The 12,341-nt window shown below is 44.7% G+C and overlaps 1 protein-coding gene across 20 annotated transcripts in view; it reads left to right on the top strand.

Moving 5' to 3' along the window:
• afdna (afadin, adherens junction formation factor a) overlaps positions 1-12,341 on the top strand; it is a 135,380-nt gene that overhangs the window by 60,166 nt on the left and 62,873 nt on the right. For 12 of the 20 annotated variants that reach the window (XM_045695701.1, XM_045695696.1, XM_045695704.1 and 9 more), the window contains exons 2-9: positions 702-897; positions 1,384-1,496; positions 3,618-3,772; positions 3,948-4,108; positions 5,153-5,310; positions 8,714-8,801; positions 9,491-9,649; positions 11,873-11,917. In XM_045695701.1, the coding sequence (XP_045551657.1) occupies positions 702-897; positions 1,384-1,496; positions 3,618-3,772; positions 3,948-4,108; positions 5,153-5,310; positions 8,714-8,801; positions 9,491-9,649; positions 11,873-11,917 (1,075 nt within the window). The remainder of the gene's footprint in view (positions 1-701; positions 898-1,383; positions 1,497-3,617; positions 3,773-3,947; positions 4,109-5,152; positions 5,311-8,713; positions 8,802-9,490; positions 9,650-11,872; positions 11,918-12,341) is intronic. The other 8 variants (XM_045695695.1, XM_045695708.1, XM_045695713.1 and 5 more) reach the window with 3 other exon arrangements.

The raw sequence follows: 12,341 nt of genomic DNA, 5'->3' as shown, positions 1-12,341 counted from the left end.
TTGTTGAAGGGTGCTCTGGTATTACAGACGTGACCGTTATCACTTTCCTGGCTAAGCTCGTGTTCCTCAGACACAATAACTGTAGCTTGGCAGAGCTACAGTATGAAGCGCCTGCCTGTCTATTTTCCTGAAACAAAGGAGAGCAGGTTCCTCCGGGCTCTTCTTTCCTCTCTTCCTCTCTTCTTCCCTTAGCTCCCCGTGGTGTTAGAAACAGGAACAGTTATCCCTGGGCTACTGTCCTCTTTTCTCTTGTCCCAGAGAAATCTATTCTCCTCGCTCAAATATCATCCACAGCTACAGGTTATGAGCGTAGCTTACTGCTGTCAAAGTAAGGCTATGTTAAAAAAAAAGACTGGAGCAGCAGACTTCACAGTGCAAGGAGAAGATGAGAGCAGGGGTTTAGGCTTACTCTCTTAACCAGGAAGTTGAGTTGATACCTTCTACAGTTGTTGCAGCGATGTTTGTTCATACTTTTCTGTCGGACAGCGAATGAGAGCGAAGTAGCCTGTACGTTTGACTAGCTTTGTGATCGGCTAAACCTGGGGGGGTTCAAGATGCGAAGGCAGTGTTGCATGGTGTGTTTGAGAGACGGAAAGGAAAAAGACAAACTTGACCCTTAGGTCGTCACCAGTTCTGAAGTAAAGGACAGGCCCTCACCTCGTCCTTTCTCTCCTCTTCCATCTCCTCTTCCCTCTCTCCAGGACTTGGAGTTCCATGGCGTGATGCGTTTCTACTTCCAGGACCGCGTAGCAGGGAACTTTGCCACCAAGTGTATCCGCGTGTCCTCCACGGCCACCACTCAGGATGTCATCGAGACGCTGGCCGAGAAGTTCCGGCCCGACATGAGGATGCTCTCCTCGCCCAAATACTCCCTCTACGAGGTCCATGTCAGCGGGGGTGAGTGTGGGGGCGGCGATGGTTGGATATGTGGATGGATGGGTGCGGATTTTGTAGGGTGGGTCTGTAGTAAGTAGCTTAGACCAAGGGTATTGAAGAGGGTTGTTTGGGTATGTGGTTTGACAATCTGCTTGGCATTAGCTTCTCTGTTGGGGTTACTAGACAAACACTGTTAGCCTGCTGTAGGGAGAAGACAGGAGAGCAGTATCCAACTCCCATGGTGCTTAATGTGAACTTGAGATCAACAGCCCACAGTTCAGGCTTTGAACTTTCCACTAGCAGCGGTCATGAAAGCTAATTTAGACCAGCTTCTTATATAGTAATATTTATAAACCGCAGTCCTACCACATTATGTCTATGTAAATCATGAACACTTTATCTTAAGCTTATTCTAAGCCATGTTTATGTTAAATGAGTGTATATAGCCCAGACCTAGCTAGCTGGCTGTATAGGGGTGTTAAGTGGTAGTCTCCCCCTCTCTGGCAGAAGAACGGAAGCTGGACCTGGATGAGAAGCCACTGGTGGTGCAGCTCAACTGGAACAAAGACGACCGCGAGGGACGTTTCGTCCTCAAGAATGAGAACGACATCATCCCCAAGGTGAGTGACAACAACAACATCAAGGAGCAGATCAGCCTTAGGCTAGCCTGGCTTCCAGTCTGTTTCTGCTTCAGCTAAACCAAGTACTGGGCTATATGCCGAGATTTGTGGATTCCTGTGAATTTGCGTAACACTATTGAAAAATAATAGTGGACCCAGGCAAGTCTTAGATGTGGCCATCAGTATAACTACTCCAACTGCTGCACAGCAGGACCTCAGTCATGATAACACTATCAGATTACTCTGGCTCTGTAGCACTGTAACTAAATACCCACCCATCACCACTATGATCTTGTTAGTCTATATTTCATTAGAGGCTGTTCAATGTGTTGATGTCCATCTTGGCTCTTGACAATGAAGTGCCTCCTGCTCCGAGACCTCTTTAGTGCTCTTTAGCACCCCAGAGATGCAACTGTGTTTTTCTATAGTGGAACACTTGACTTCAAGTACCTCAGCGCCCCAAGCCTCGCTTCCATTTCCTCAGACAAATAAATGCTTCTCCCTCCTGGCTTTAGTTAAAAGGCAGTAGTGTCTGGGTGTGTTTTGAGATGTGTGTTAAAAGGCAGTAGTGTCTGGATGTGTTTTGAGATGTGTGTTAAAAGGCAGTAGTGTGTGGGTGTGTTTTGAGATGTGTTAAAAGGCAGTAAGTAGTGTGTGGGTGTGTTTTGAGATGTGTGTTAAAAGGCAGTAAGTAGTGTGTGGGTGTGTTTTGAGATGTATGATTGAGTTATGTGTGTAATCTTCTGGTACAGGTGGCTACACTGACCAGTGAGAGTTTAACCGCCCCTGCCCAGGAGAGCAGTAAAGAGCTCTAAAATATACACGTTTGTACACACACACACACACACACACACACACACACACACACACACACACACACACACACACACACACACACAAGCTCAATTCTCTTACCCAGACTGAAATGGTCTGTAACTCATCACTCCAGTCATAGCAGGAGGACCAGATCTTAAACCACACCCTCTCCTAAAAGTATCTGCTACTAGAGGACTCCCTAAAGTGCTGTTAGGCTGGAGTGTTTTAACCATACTAGGACATCAGAAGCATCTGGAGTGTTTTAACCATACTAGGACATCAGAATCATCTGGAGTGTTTTAACCATACTAGGACATCAGAAGCATCTGGAGTGTTTTAACCATACTAGGACATCAGAAGCGTCTGGAGTGTTTTAACCATACTAGGACATCAGAAGCATCTGGAGTGTTTTAACCATACTAGGACATCAGAAGCGTCTGGAGTGTTTTAACCATACTAGGACATCAGAAGCGTCTGGAGTGTTTTAACCATACTAGGACATCAGAAGCGTCTGGAGTGTTTTAACCATACTAGGACATCAGAAGCGTCTGGAGTGTTTTAACCATACTAGGACATCAGAAGCGTCTGGAGTGTTTTAACCATACTAGGACATCAGAAGCGTCTGGAGTGCTTCTGGGAAGTGGAAAGAGAGGCAGTCCTATCAGAAGAGTCCCATGCTCAGCCGTTTGACAGGGCAGGCCTGGAACACTGGATGGCTTTAACACATCTAATGCTTTATGGGGATTTAGACTCCAACTGATCCCTTCTGAAAAGGCCCACTCTCTCGCTCTCTCTCTCTCTGCTTTCTATGGCCAACTCTATGCCTCTGTCAGTTCACATTAGGCTTTGACTATCAGCCTGCTTTTTGTGAAATGGTAAAACGAAACTACTGCCGCCAAAGCAATAAAATCCTTTGTCAGCTGGTTATTATTCTGTTTACATATGCAGCATTATAAATGCCAGTCTTAAGTATGTGTGGGACTGCCAGTTTGTTTGAACTCTGGCCATGTTGTTTTCTGTCTGTCAGCTGAATCGACTAGCTGGCAGAGTGGTGCCCAGGCCTCAGACTCTAGGTGTTAGGTAGGCCCCAGTACTTCCCTCTGTGTGGAGGCCCTGGGTCACTGAATCCTACATGGCCCTCAGCCAACCTTCCAACCACTTCCTAATACCACAGATTACCTAAATGAAACACTTAGACTAAGTGAACTGCCTCAGTAACAAACCTCACACCCTCTCCCATCGTAACCGCTCCGCTCTCTCGCTCTCTCACTCTTTTTCTTTCTTTTGTTCCCTTTCTCACCACAGAAGGCGCAGAGCAACGGGCCCGAGAGGGAGAAGGAGGGAGTGATCCAGAACTTCAAACGGACACTCTCCAAGAAAGAGAAGAAGAAGGAGAAGAAGCGAGAGAAGGAGGCGCACATTGCTGACGGAGATGAGCAAGCACTGAGCAGAGAAGATGGGTAAGGAGGGCAATGTCACACGCTTTATATAGTGTTTCCTTACTTAGTCTTGCTGGTTGAAAATGATATAATTGATGAAGAACGTCCCCACATCCACCTGCTAGTGTATTAACATGCATGGTAAAGCAAATGGAGCAATGGAGCACTTCTGAATGTATTTCTCCTGCTCCTCCAGTGAGAACTCCAGACTGGCAGCGGAGGTGTACAAGGACATGCCAGAGAACAGCTTCACCAGGACCATCTCCAACCCTGAGGTGGTGATGAAGAGGAGGCGGCAGCAGAAACTGGAGAAGCGGATGCAGGAGTTCCGCAGCAGCGACGGCAGGCCAGACTCGGGTACACTCACCCTGACTGTCTGTCAATAAAAAAACTTAATGTGTTATTAAGATTTTATTTGAACAGACTATAGCAGTGTGAGGACACGTGTGAGAGCCGAGCCTGTGCGTTTGTGTGTCTGTGTCAGAGTGAAGTCCAAAAGCCATTGTCTCTGGTTCTTGTCGTGTCCCGTCTATGACCAGTAGAGAGAACCCTGTCACCATACTGTAATTACATAAGTCCTGGATCAGTCAGAGCAGAGGTCCACTCTAACCCGCTTTAGCCAATGTCCTCTGTGAACACCACACACTGTCTGGTACTGCCAGTCCTCACATCTTGTTCCCTGTGGCTTACAGCCCTCTGCCAACCAATGGAGGAACAGCAAGCTGCAACACCAAAAATGGCCGCAGGAGTTTTTTTTTCTTCTCCCATAGTTAGTGACGTATAAAATTGGTCCGCCTGACCTCTGCATCCCAAAGCTTTTTTGGTCAAGTGGTTATGGTGGCATAACTGTTTTTAAAAAGGCATTCATCTGGTAGTGTTTAGAAGAAGTCAAATATTGTTTTGAATCTAGGGTAATCTAATCCTAGTTCTGTGGTTAGGGGCAACTTTCTACCTCCTGACACTTCTTTACCCAGACTTTCTCCTTTTGAGTGTTGCCCAGATCTCCAAGGTTATGTAATCTGGAGGCCTCAGCCTTCTGGTCTGGTCAGCCTCTGCCTCTTCACTCCCAGCTAAATGCCCCTCTCTGGCACAGCTATAAACCTTTATCCCAGTTCCTCCTCATATTTCCTCTCTATCTAGTCCCAGTCCAGAGGAGTAAAGCCCTGTGTAAAATAGGCCAGCAGTTTAGGCCTACAGCCCTGTCTTTTAACTCAACTCAGAGCCAGCGCTTAGTCTGAGAGAGAAAGATAAAAATAAAGTGTGTGTGTGTGTCAGAGTGCTGATTGGGAGATATACTGCTATATGGAATATTTCTACAATGGAAAGTAAAATATCTCTAATAGATTAACATAATCCAAGGAATATGCTCACACGTGCGAGTGTCCTGTTTCTGTCTCTTAGGGGGGACGTTGAGGATCTATGCAGACAGTCTGAAACCCAATATCCCCTATAAGACCATCTTGCTGTCCACGACAGACATGGCAGATTTTGCTGTGGTGGAGGCCCTGGAGAAGTACGGCCTGGAGAAGGAGAACCCCCGGGAGTACTGCATCGCCAGGGTAAGAGTCAGCACACCACACCACTCCATTCAACACAACTAGACGTTACTCTACCCCATTGGAAGCCAACCTTGGGCCTGGAGAGTTACAGGGGGTTTGGGCTTTTATTCCAACCCAGCACCAACCTGATTCAGCTCGTCACACCCTAGATGAGCAGTTTATTAGTTAAATCAGGGTTGTTACTGTTGGGACAAAATCCTTGCACACCATGTAGCTCACCAGGACCAGGGTTGGTGATCACTCCTCCATATTAGCCTCACCTACCAAGCTTCTAGATCCCTCAAACTAAACTCTGGACCTCGAAGCCAGTTCCACTGCTTCCCTCTAATCACGGACTGATTTAGACCTGAGACACTAGGTGTGGGCAATTACTTATTGGGTAGAACAGAAAACCAGCAGGCTCCGGACCTCGTTGGCTAAGAGGTATATACCCCGTTCTAGATATTACTGTACACCAGTCGGGGTCGTCAAAATAAACATTTTTTTTTTTTTGGAACATAACAGTGAGTACACATTATTGTATAGGACAATATACAAATCTTTTTGAGTAAGATAATGTGAAAAATACAATTTTATTAAATGTATTTTTTGGTTTCTTTTCATTTTGATAAGAGATTTAAATGTAATGGGGTTATTTGTTGACGTAAAATTGAAATATAGTGATTTTTTAAGGTTGTGTCGTTAGATTTGGGGTGGGATGGGGTCCTCAGAAATTCTGGGGAAAAAATGGTGTATCAGCTTAAATTGGAATACAACTGCTGTACACAGTTATACAATATGACAGACTCACCTTTCTCACCTTGTATCTCTAGTTTTATAGCATCATCAAATCACACACCCACTTGTGGTCAGAGTTTTACAGGGAACACTCTCTTAGTTTGGGAGCACAGTTCACAAAAGTGAAAAGTTTGTATAGTGTCTTCAGAAAGTGTTCCCACCCCATGACTTTTTCCACATTTTCTTGTGTTACAATCTGAATGTAAAATGTATTAAATGGAGTTGTTTGTCACTGGCCTACAAACTAAACCCAATAATGTCAATGTGGAATTAGGTTTTTCACATTTTCTTACAAATTAATAAAAAATGAAAAGCTGAAATATCTTCAGTCAATAAGTATTCAAACCCTTTGTCATGGCAAGCCTAAATCAGTTCAGGAGTGAAAACGTGCTAAAATCACATAATAAGTTGCATGAATGACTACCTCATATCTGTACCCCACACATACAATGATCTGTAAGGTGCCTCAGTCGAGCAGAGAATTTCAAACACATTCAACCACGAAGACCAGGGATGTTTTCCAATGCCTCGCAAAGAAGGGCACCTATTGGTACATGGGTAAAAATGGAAAAAAAAGCAGACATTGAATATCTATTTGAGCATGGTGAAGTTATTAATTACACTTTGGATGGTGTATCACTAGACCCAGTCACTACAAAGATACAGGTGTCCTTCCATCTCAGTTGCCGGAGAGGAAGGAAACCACTTAGGGATTTCACCATGAGCACAATGGTGACTTTAAAACAGTTACAGAATTTAATGGCTGTGATAAGAGAAAACTGAGGATGGATCAAAAAAATTGTAATTACTCCACAATACTAACCTAATTGACAGTAAAAAGAAGGAAGCCTGTACATAATAAAAAATATTTCAAAATAGGCATCCTGTTTGCAGCAAGGCACTAAAGTAATACCGCAAAGCAATTAACTTTTTGTCCTGAATACAAAGTGGCGTGTTTGGGGCAAATCCAGTACAACACATTACTGAGAACCACTCCATATGTTCAAGCATAGTCATGGCTGCATCATGTTATGGGTAGGCTTGTAATCTTTAAGGACTGGGGAGTTTTTCAATAATGGAGCTAAGCACAGGCAAAATCCTAGAGGAAATCGAGGTTGTCTGTTCTCCACCTGACACTGGGAGATGAATTTTTCTTTCAGCAGGACATTAACCTTAAACTCGAGGCAAAATCTACATTGGAGTTTCTTACCAAGAAGACAGTGAATGTTCCTGAGTGGCTGAGTTACACTTTTGACGAAAATCTATGGCAAGACCTGAAAATGGTTGCCTAGCAATGATCAACAACCAAGATTTACCCAGATAGACTCAGTTGTAATCACTGCCAAAGGTGCTTCTATAAAGTATTGACTTCAGTGGTGTGAATACTTATGTCAATTATATATTTCTGTATTTAATTTTCTGTATTTCCATGTTTTCGCTTTGTCATTATGGGGTATTGTGTGTGTGTGTATATGGGTGAGAAAATAAATACATTTAATCCATTTTGAATTCAGGCTGTAACACAACAAAATGTGGAATAAGGCTAGGGTTATGTATACTCCTTAAAGGCACTGTACATATACCTCACAAGAGGAGCTTATGTCACCCTTGTGTAATACCCACCCCCAAACCGCCATGCTGTCCTATTTAGAACATGGAGGTGTGAGTAATGAATGAATGAATGTTTGCTTGATTTCCCCTCAATTTGTCTCCGTGGTGAACTAGAGGACAGGGTGGGTGTGGCCGGGCCACATTTTAAGCTGATTTAATGTTTCTGCGGGAACTGGCCTAGGTCCTATTTAAACCCTACATACAGTATTTCATCAGCCGGCTGCACTCTGTTTCTGTGTGTGTGTGTGTCGCTCTCACTCCCTCTCTCCTTCCCTTCATCCGTCTCTCTCCGTATCTCCCATCTGGCCGGCCACACTCCTCCCTGTGGTCTGACAGATTAAAGCATGAAGGGGTCTGTTGGCACAGGCCTTTGTTTGATAGTAATTGAATTGCATTTCTCCAAAGTGCCAGGTCAGCAGATGTGATGCTGTGTGTGTGTGGTTGCCGGGTAGGGATAGCAGAGCAGCAGAACCATGGCTGGCCTAATATCGCCTGTCATCGTGTGACAAACATCTCCATGCTACAGCGCCAACCTTTGCCGCCTCACATCCCTGCTGCCTGACCGCCTCGGTCACAGCCAATCACATTAAAGCAGTCCCTCCTCCTTCAGTCCCTCCTCCATCCGCCTCTCATTTATACATCTGAGTCATTAAAAAAGGAAACATTTAAAATGCTCCGATCAGACATGGAAAGTGCATTTGCCTCGCCAGAGTCTTGTGTTGGACAGGTCATCACTACAGCCAGAGTGAGTGGAGAGTAGGAGGGAGAGAGGTTATGTCTGGAGCATGAGGAACTGGAGCATTCTTAGGGAAAGGGAGAGCAGCCAGCTATTGACTAACATGCTAATGTGCAATAATCATGTTATAAAGGCTGGTTTGGTACACATCCTTTATGACCCCTATATACATTATAAATGAGCTTTATGAGGTATTCTATGTGAATTATTGTTTGGTTGAGTTGGAATTTGCTGTGGAATGTGTGGTTGTTTCATGGGTGTGGTTTTGTGGTTCTGCAGCACACAGATGACAAGTCTGGGAAGGAGATCATCCTGGACGATACAGAGTGTCCTCTTCAGATCTTCAGAGACTGGCCCAACGACAGAGGTAGGACACCACAGCACTACGGGCCCAATCATACGTTCAGATCCTGCTTGTATCTAAAGTTTTACAGCACCTCTTCCATTGACAGCATTGCATGATTTATACACAGCCAAAAGCTCATTGTAATTAATAGTGAATCTACACTGAACAAAAATAAAAACACAACATGTTAAGTGTTGGTTCCATGTTTCATGAGCTGAAATAAAAGATCCCAGAAATTTTCCATAAGCACAAAAATATTAGTTTTGTTAAATTTTGTGTACATTCCTGTTTGTGAGCATTTCTCCTTTGAAAAGCTAATCCATCCACCTGACAGGTGTGGCATATCAAGAGGCTGATTAAACAGCATGGTTGTTACACAGTTGCACCTTGTGCTGGGGACAATAAAAGGCCATAAGCTACGGACAACAACATTGCATTTGATTGATTTGACAATTTGAATGCACAAAATTAATATCACGAGATCCTGAGGCTCGTTGTGACACCCATTTAAAAGAAAACGTTATCTGTGCGCAGCAGATGCATATCTGTATTTCCAGTCATGTGAAATCCATAGATTTGGGCCTAATGAATTGCATGTTGCGTTGAGGATAGTCCATTGTCTGTAAGGATTGTATTGTTTTTATCTGAAATCCCCTGTCTATACTGCCCTCGCCTGGTAGCTCTGGGTCATAACGCATGTGGTGTTTCAGGGGACCTAGTGTTCCAGCTGAAGAAGAGACCTCCAGACTACGTGCCAAAGAAGGGCCGCAAGCCAGAGGACAAGGGCCCCAGGGGGAAGGGCATGGACGTGCCCCTGCATGGGTCTCTACCCCCAGAGAAACTGCCTTACCTGGTGGAGCTCAGCCCAGGTGCGTCATACACACGCACTGCAGATCACATATATATGTAGACACACACACTGTTGAACAAGAACACACACACACATTCCCAGCCGATGCCAAATGCTGGCGTGTACAGAACTGCAGTATGTAAGACAGTTAATTCTACTCACATAGCTAACAGAACAGTATAATCACTGTGATTGCGCATTGACATTCACACACCAGTAGAGGAATGGTAGGCAATATGGACCAAACCTGATGCCCTGAACTCTCTTGTCTTCTAACAAGGTAAGTGAGGTGGGCCCTAGAAGCATCTCTTGCCAAGTCGACTGTACCTAGGCTTGGGCGGTATCCAGATTTTCAAATCGTCATACCGTCCTTCTCTCATACCGGGATTTAGGGTATTACCGGCATAGCACTCAGGGGGCGCTAAAAACGCAAGAAAAGCCCATTTGGACCTCTATTATCAGAATGCTAACAAAATTAGCACCAACTAATAGCGAACTCACATAGAAGCTGTTAGCTAAATGCTAATGAGCGAAAACGAACTTAAAAGAATTGCAAGATGAGCAAATCCAGCTCATAAAGTTTTACAAGCACAGCTAGTGTAGCTACCGAATCACTTTCGGTGAGTGTGGACATTTACAAGCAAAAGTGAACGAGGCAAATTGTGCAAATGAACAAAGTTGTGGTGCATGCTTTTCTGAAGGAAAAGAAGAACTGAGGGGGAAAAACACTATGAAGGACCGGAAAGAATGGCCGCTGTACAGAACTTATCCATAGCTTTTTGCATCCAAGTGTAACTTCATCACCTGGTGTGCTGCACAGCAGAGACTCACCGATAGAGAACGCTATGGACTGACAAGCTCCCGATTTCTCCCGCTGTGCTATTTACAAACAAACACGTGACTGGCTCAACTGGTCTGGGGAACAATGGAAAGCTTCATGATGTAAAATAATGTGACGGGTGAAATGAAGTTGCACAAGTTGACTGCAGGTATTAACTTAAGTAGCTACAAATATTCACATTTATTGAAAACTTCAAATAAATAGTTTTGATAGTATTGAAAAACCATCCTTTTGCTTTTTCCAAATGCTCCATTATGCGGTATACTTCCCAAGCCTAACTGTCCTCGCGGAAGACACATTTCAGTGGAATGTATTCAGTTGTACAACTGACTAGGTATCTTCCCTTTCCCACCAAGAGAATGCTTTCAGGACTACAGTAGCTGCTGCTCGTATTGCCTAGGTCAGCGATGGGCAACTTTGATTGGGGTTTTAGGCTGGGTTTCTGTACAGCACTTTGAGATATCAGCTGATGTGAGCAGGGCTATATAAATACATTTGATTTGATTTGATGGGGGTGGGGGCCACAAAAAACATGGAACTCATCATTAGGAGTCTGGGTACCCCCCCCTCCTCCCCCCCGAACAGCAAAGATAAAAATGTTTAGTTTTAGTACATTTTCTACAATTCTACATATTTTGTTAGGGTGGAGGAAAATGTTAGCAGTTTTTAATATAACTAATGATCAATGTACATGGGTAATTTGACCATGCTTACTACAGGTTTAGATAGTCTATTGTCCAGCTAACTTACCGGTCACCCCCCAAACCATAGCTGACATGGGCTAATTGACTGACTGCTGATGCACAACCACATTTTGAAGTAGCACCAGTGTTGAGACCCTGGCTGAGTCCCCCTCCCTCTACAAAAAGGCGCGGACCACCAGTTGCCCATCCCTGGCCTAGGTGTTGGTTCCAGTGTGTGTCCAGTACGATGGTCAGTCCTCACTGATGGGCTGGCCCAAACAGCTGCCTGTTTCCACTGACCCCCTCTCTCCATGCTCCCCTGACCAACCTTACAACCATGCAGTGTACTAACCCTGTCTCTCAGAACCATTTTTAACCTCCTCAGGGATTTGATTAGTAGTTAAAAGATTTGAAGGTTTGCATATATTGCCACAAAAGAGTGTGTCTCCCAGGCAAGGGTTCTCTGCTCTTTCTGCAGGAAAGTGATTCAAGGTGTGTGGAGGGTTTAGGTGAAGGCTGTGTGTGTTAGTGTGGATTCTGGGATTTGTTTTAGGGCGCTGCGTTTTCTCCTTGGTGCAACATTTACACCCCATGCTGTGTCTTCTCTCTCCTGGCTTCCTGTGGTGTGTTCTCTGTCGCTACTACCTACTGCTGTGTCTTACTGCTGATCTTACTGCTGTGTCTTACTGCTGCCGCCTCTGCATGTCTGCTCACCTAGGGAGGGGGAATCACTATGGCTACTACACCTATCGGCACCACGAAGGTAAACCTACCGACCACCCACGCCTCTCCACCACCACACCCATCTACTGCTGTGTTTCTCTGGATAGAAGTTGACTTGTGGGAGAACCTGCCCTTAAGTACAGATCTAGGATCAGATTACCCTGAAGATGATTGGTTATTCTAGTTTTGACCATTATAGTGACGGCAAAAGATCTGACCCTGTATCAGTGGTTAGGTGTTAGGGTCAACTCCTACCCGATCTCTGAAGTTTCCCTTTGGCATTGATCTAGGATCAGCTTCTCCTCCCCAAATGCTCACTATAACAATTCCGTGAAATGAAACCTTAGATCAGTGTCTGTGGGCAACTGAATGCTACTGGCCTGAATGCCTTGTTGATCAGCCAATCAGAGCAGGGCCTCACTATCTAGGACGGGACCTTAAGTCCACTGCGCTAAGCCACGTTT

This window comes from Salmo salar, chromosome ssa15, assembly GCF_905237065.1.
Source record: "Salmo salar chromosome ssa15, Ssal_v3.1, whole genome shotgun sequence".
Lineage (NCBI taxonomy): Eukaryota > Metazoa > Chordata > Actinopteri > Salmoniformes > Salmonidae > Salmo > Salmo salar.
Note: the sequence above shows the minus strand (reverse complement) of the source record. Positions and strands in the feature narration are given on the sequence as shown.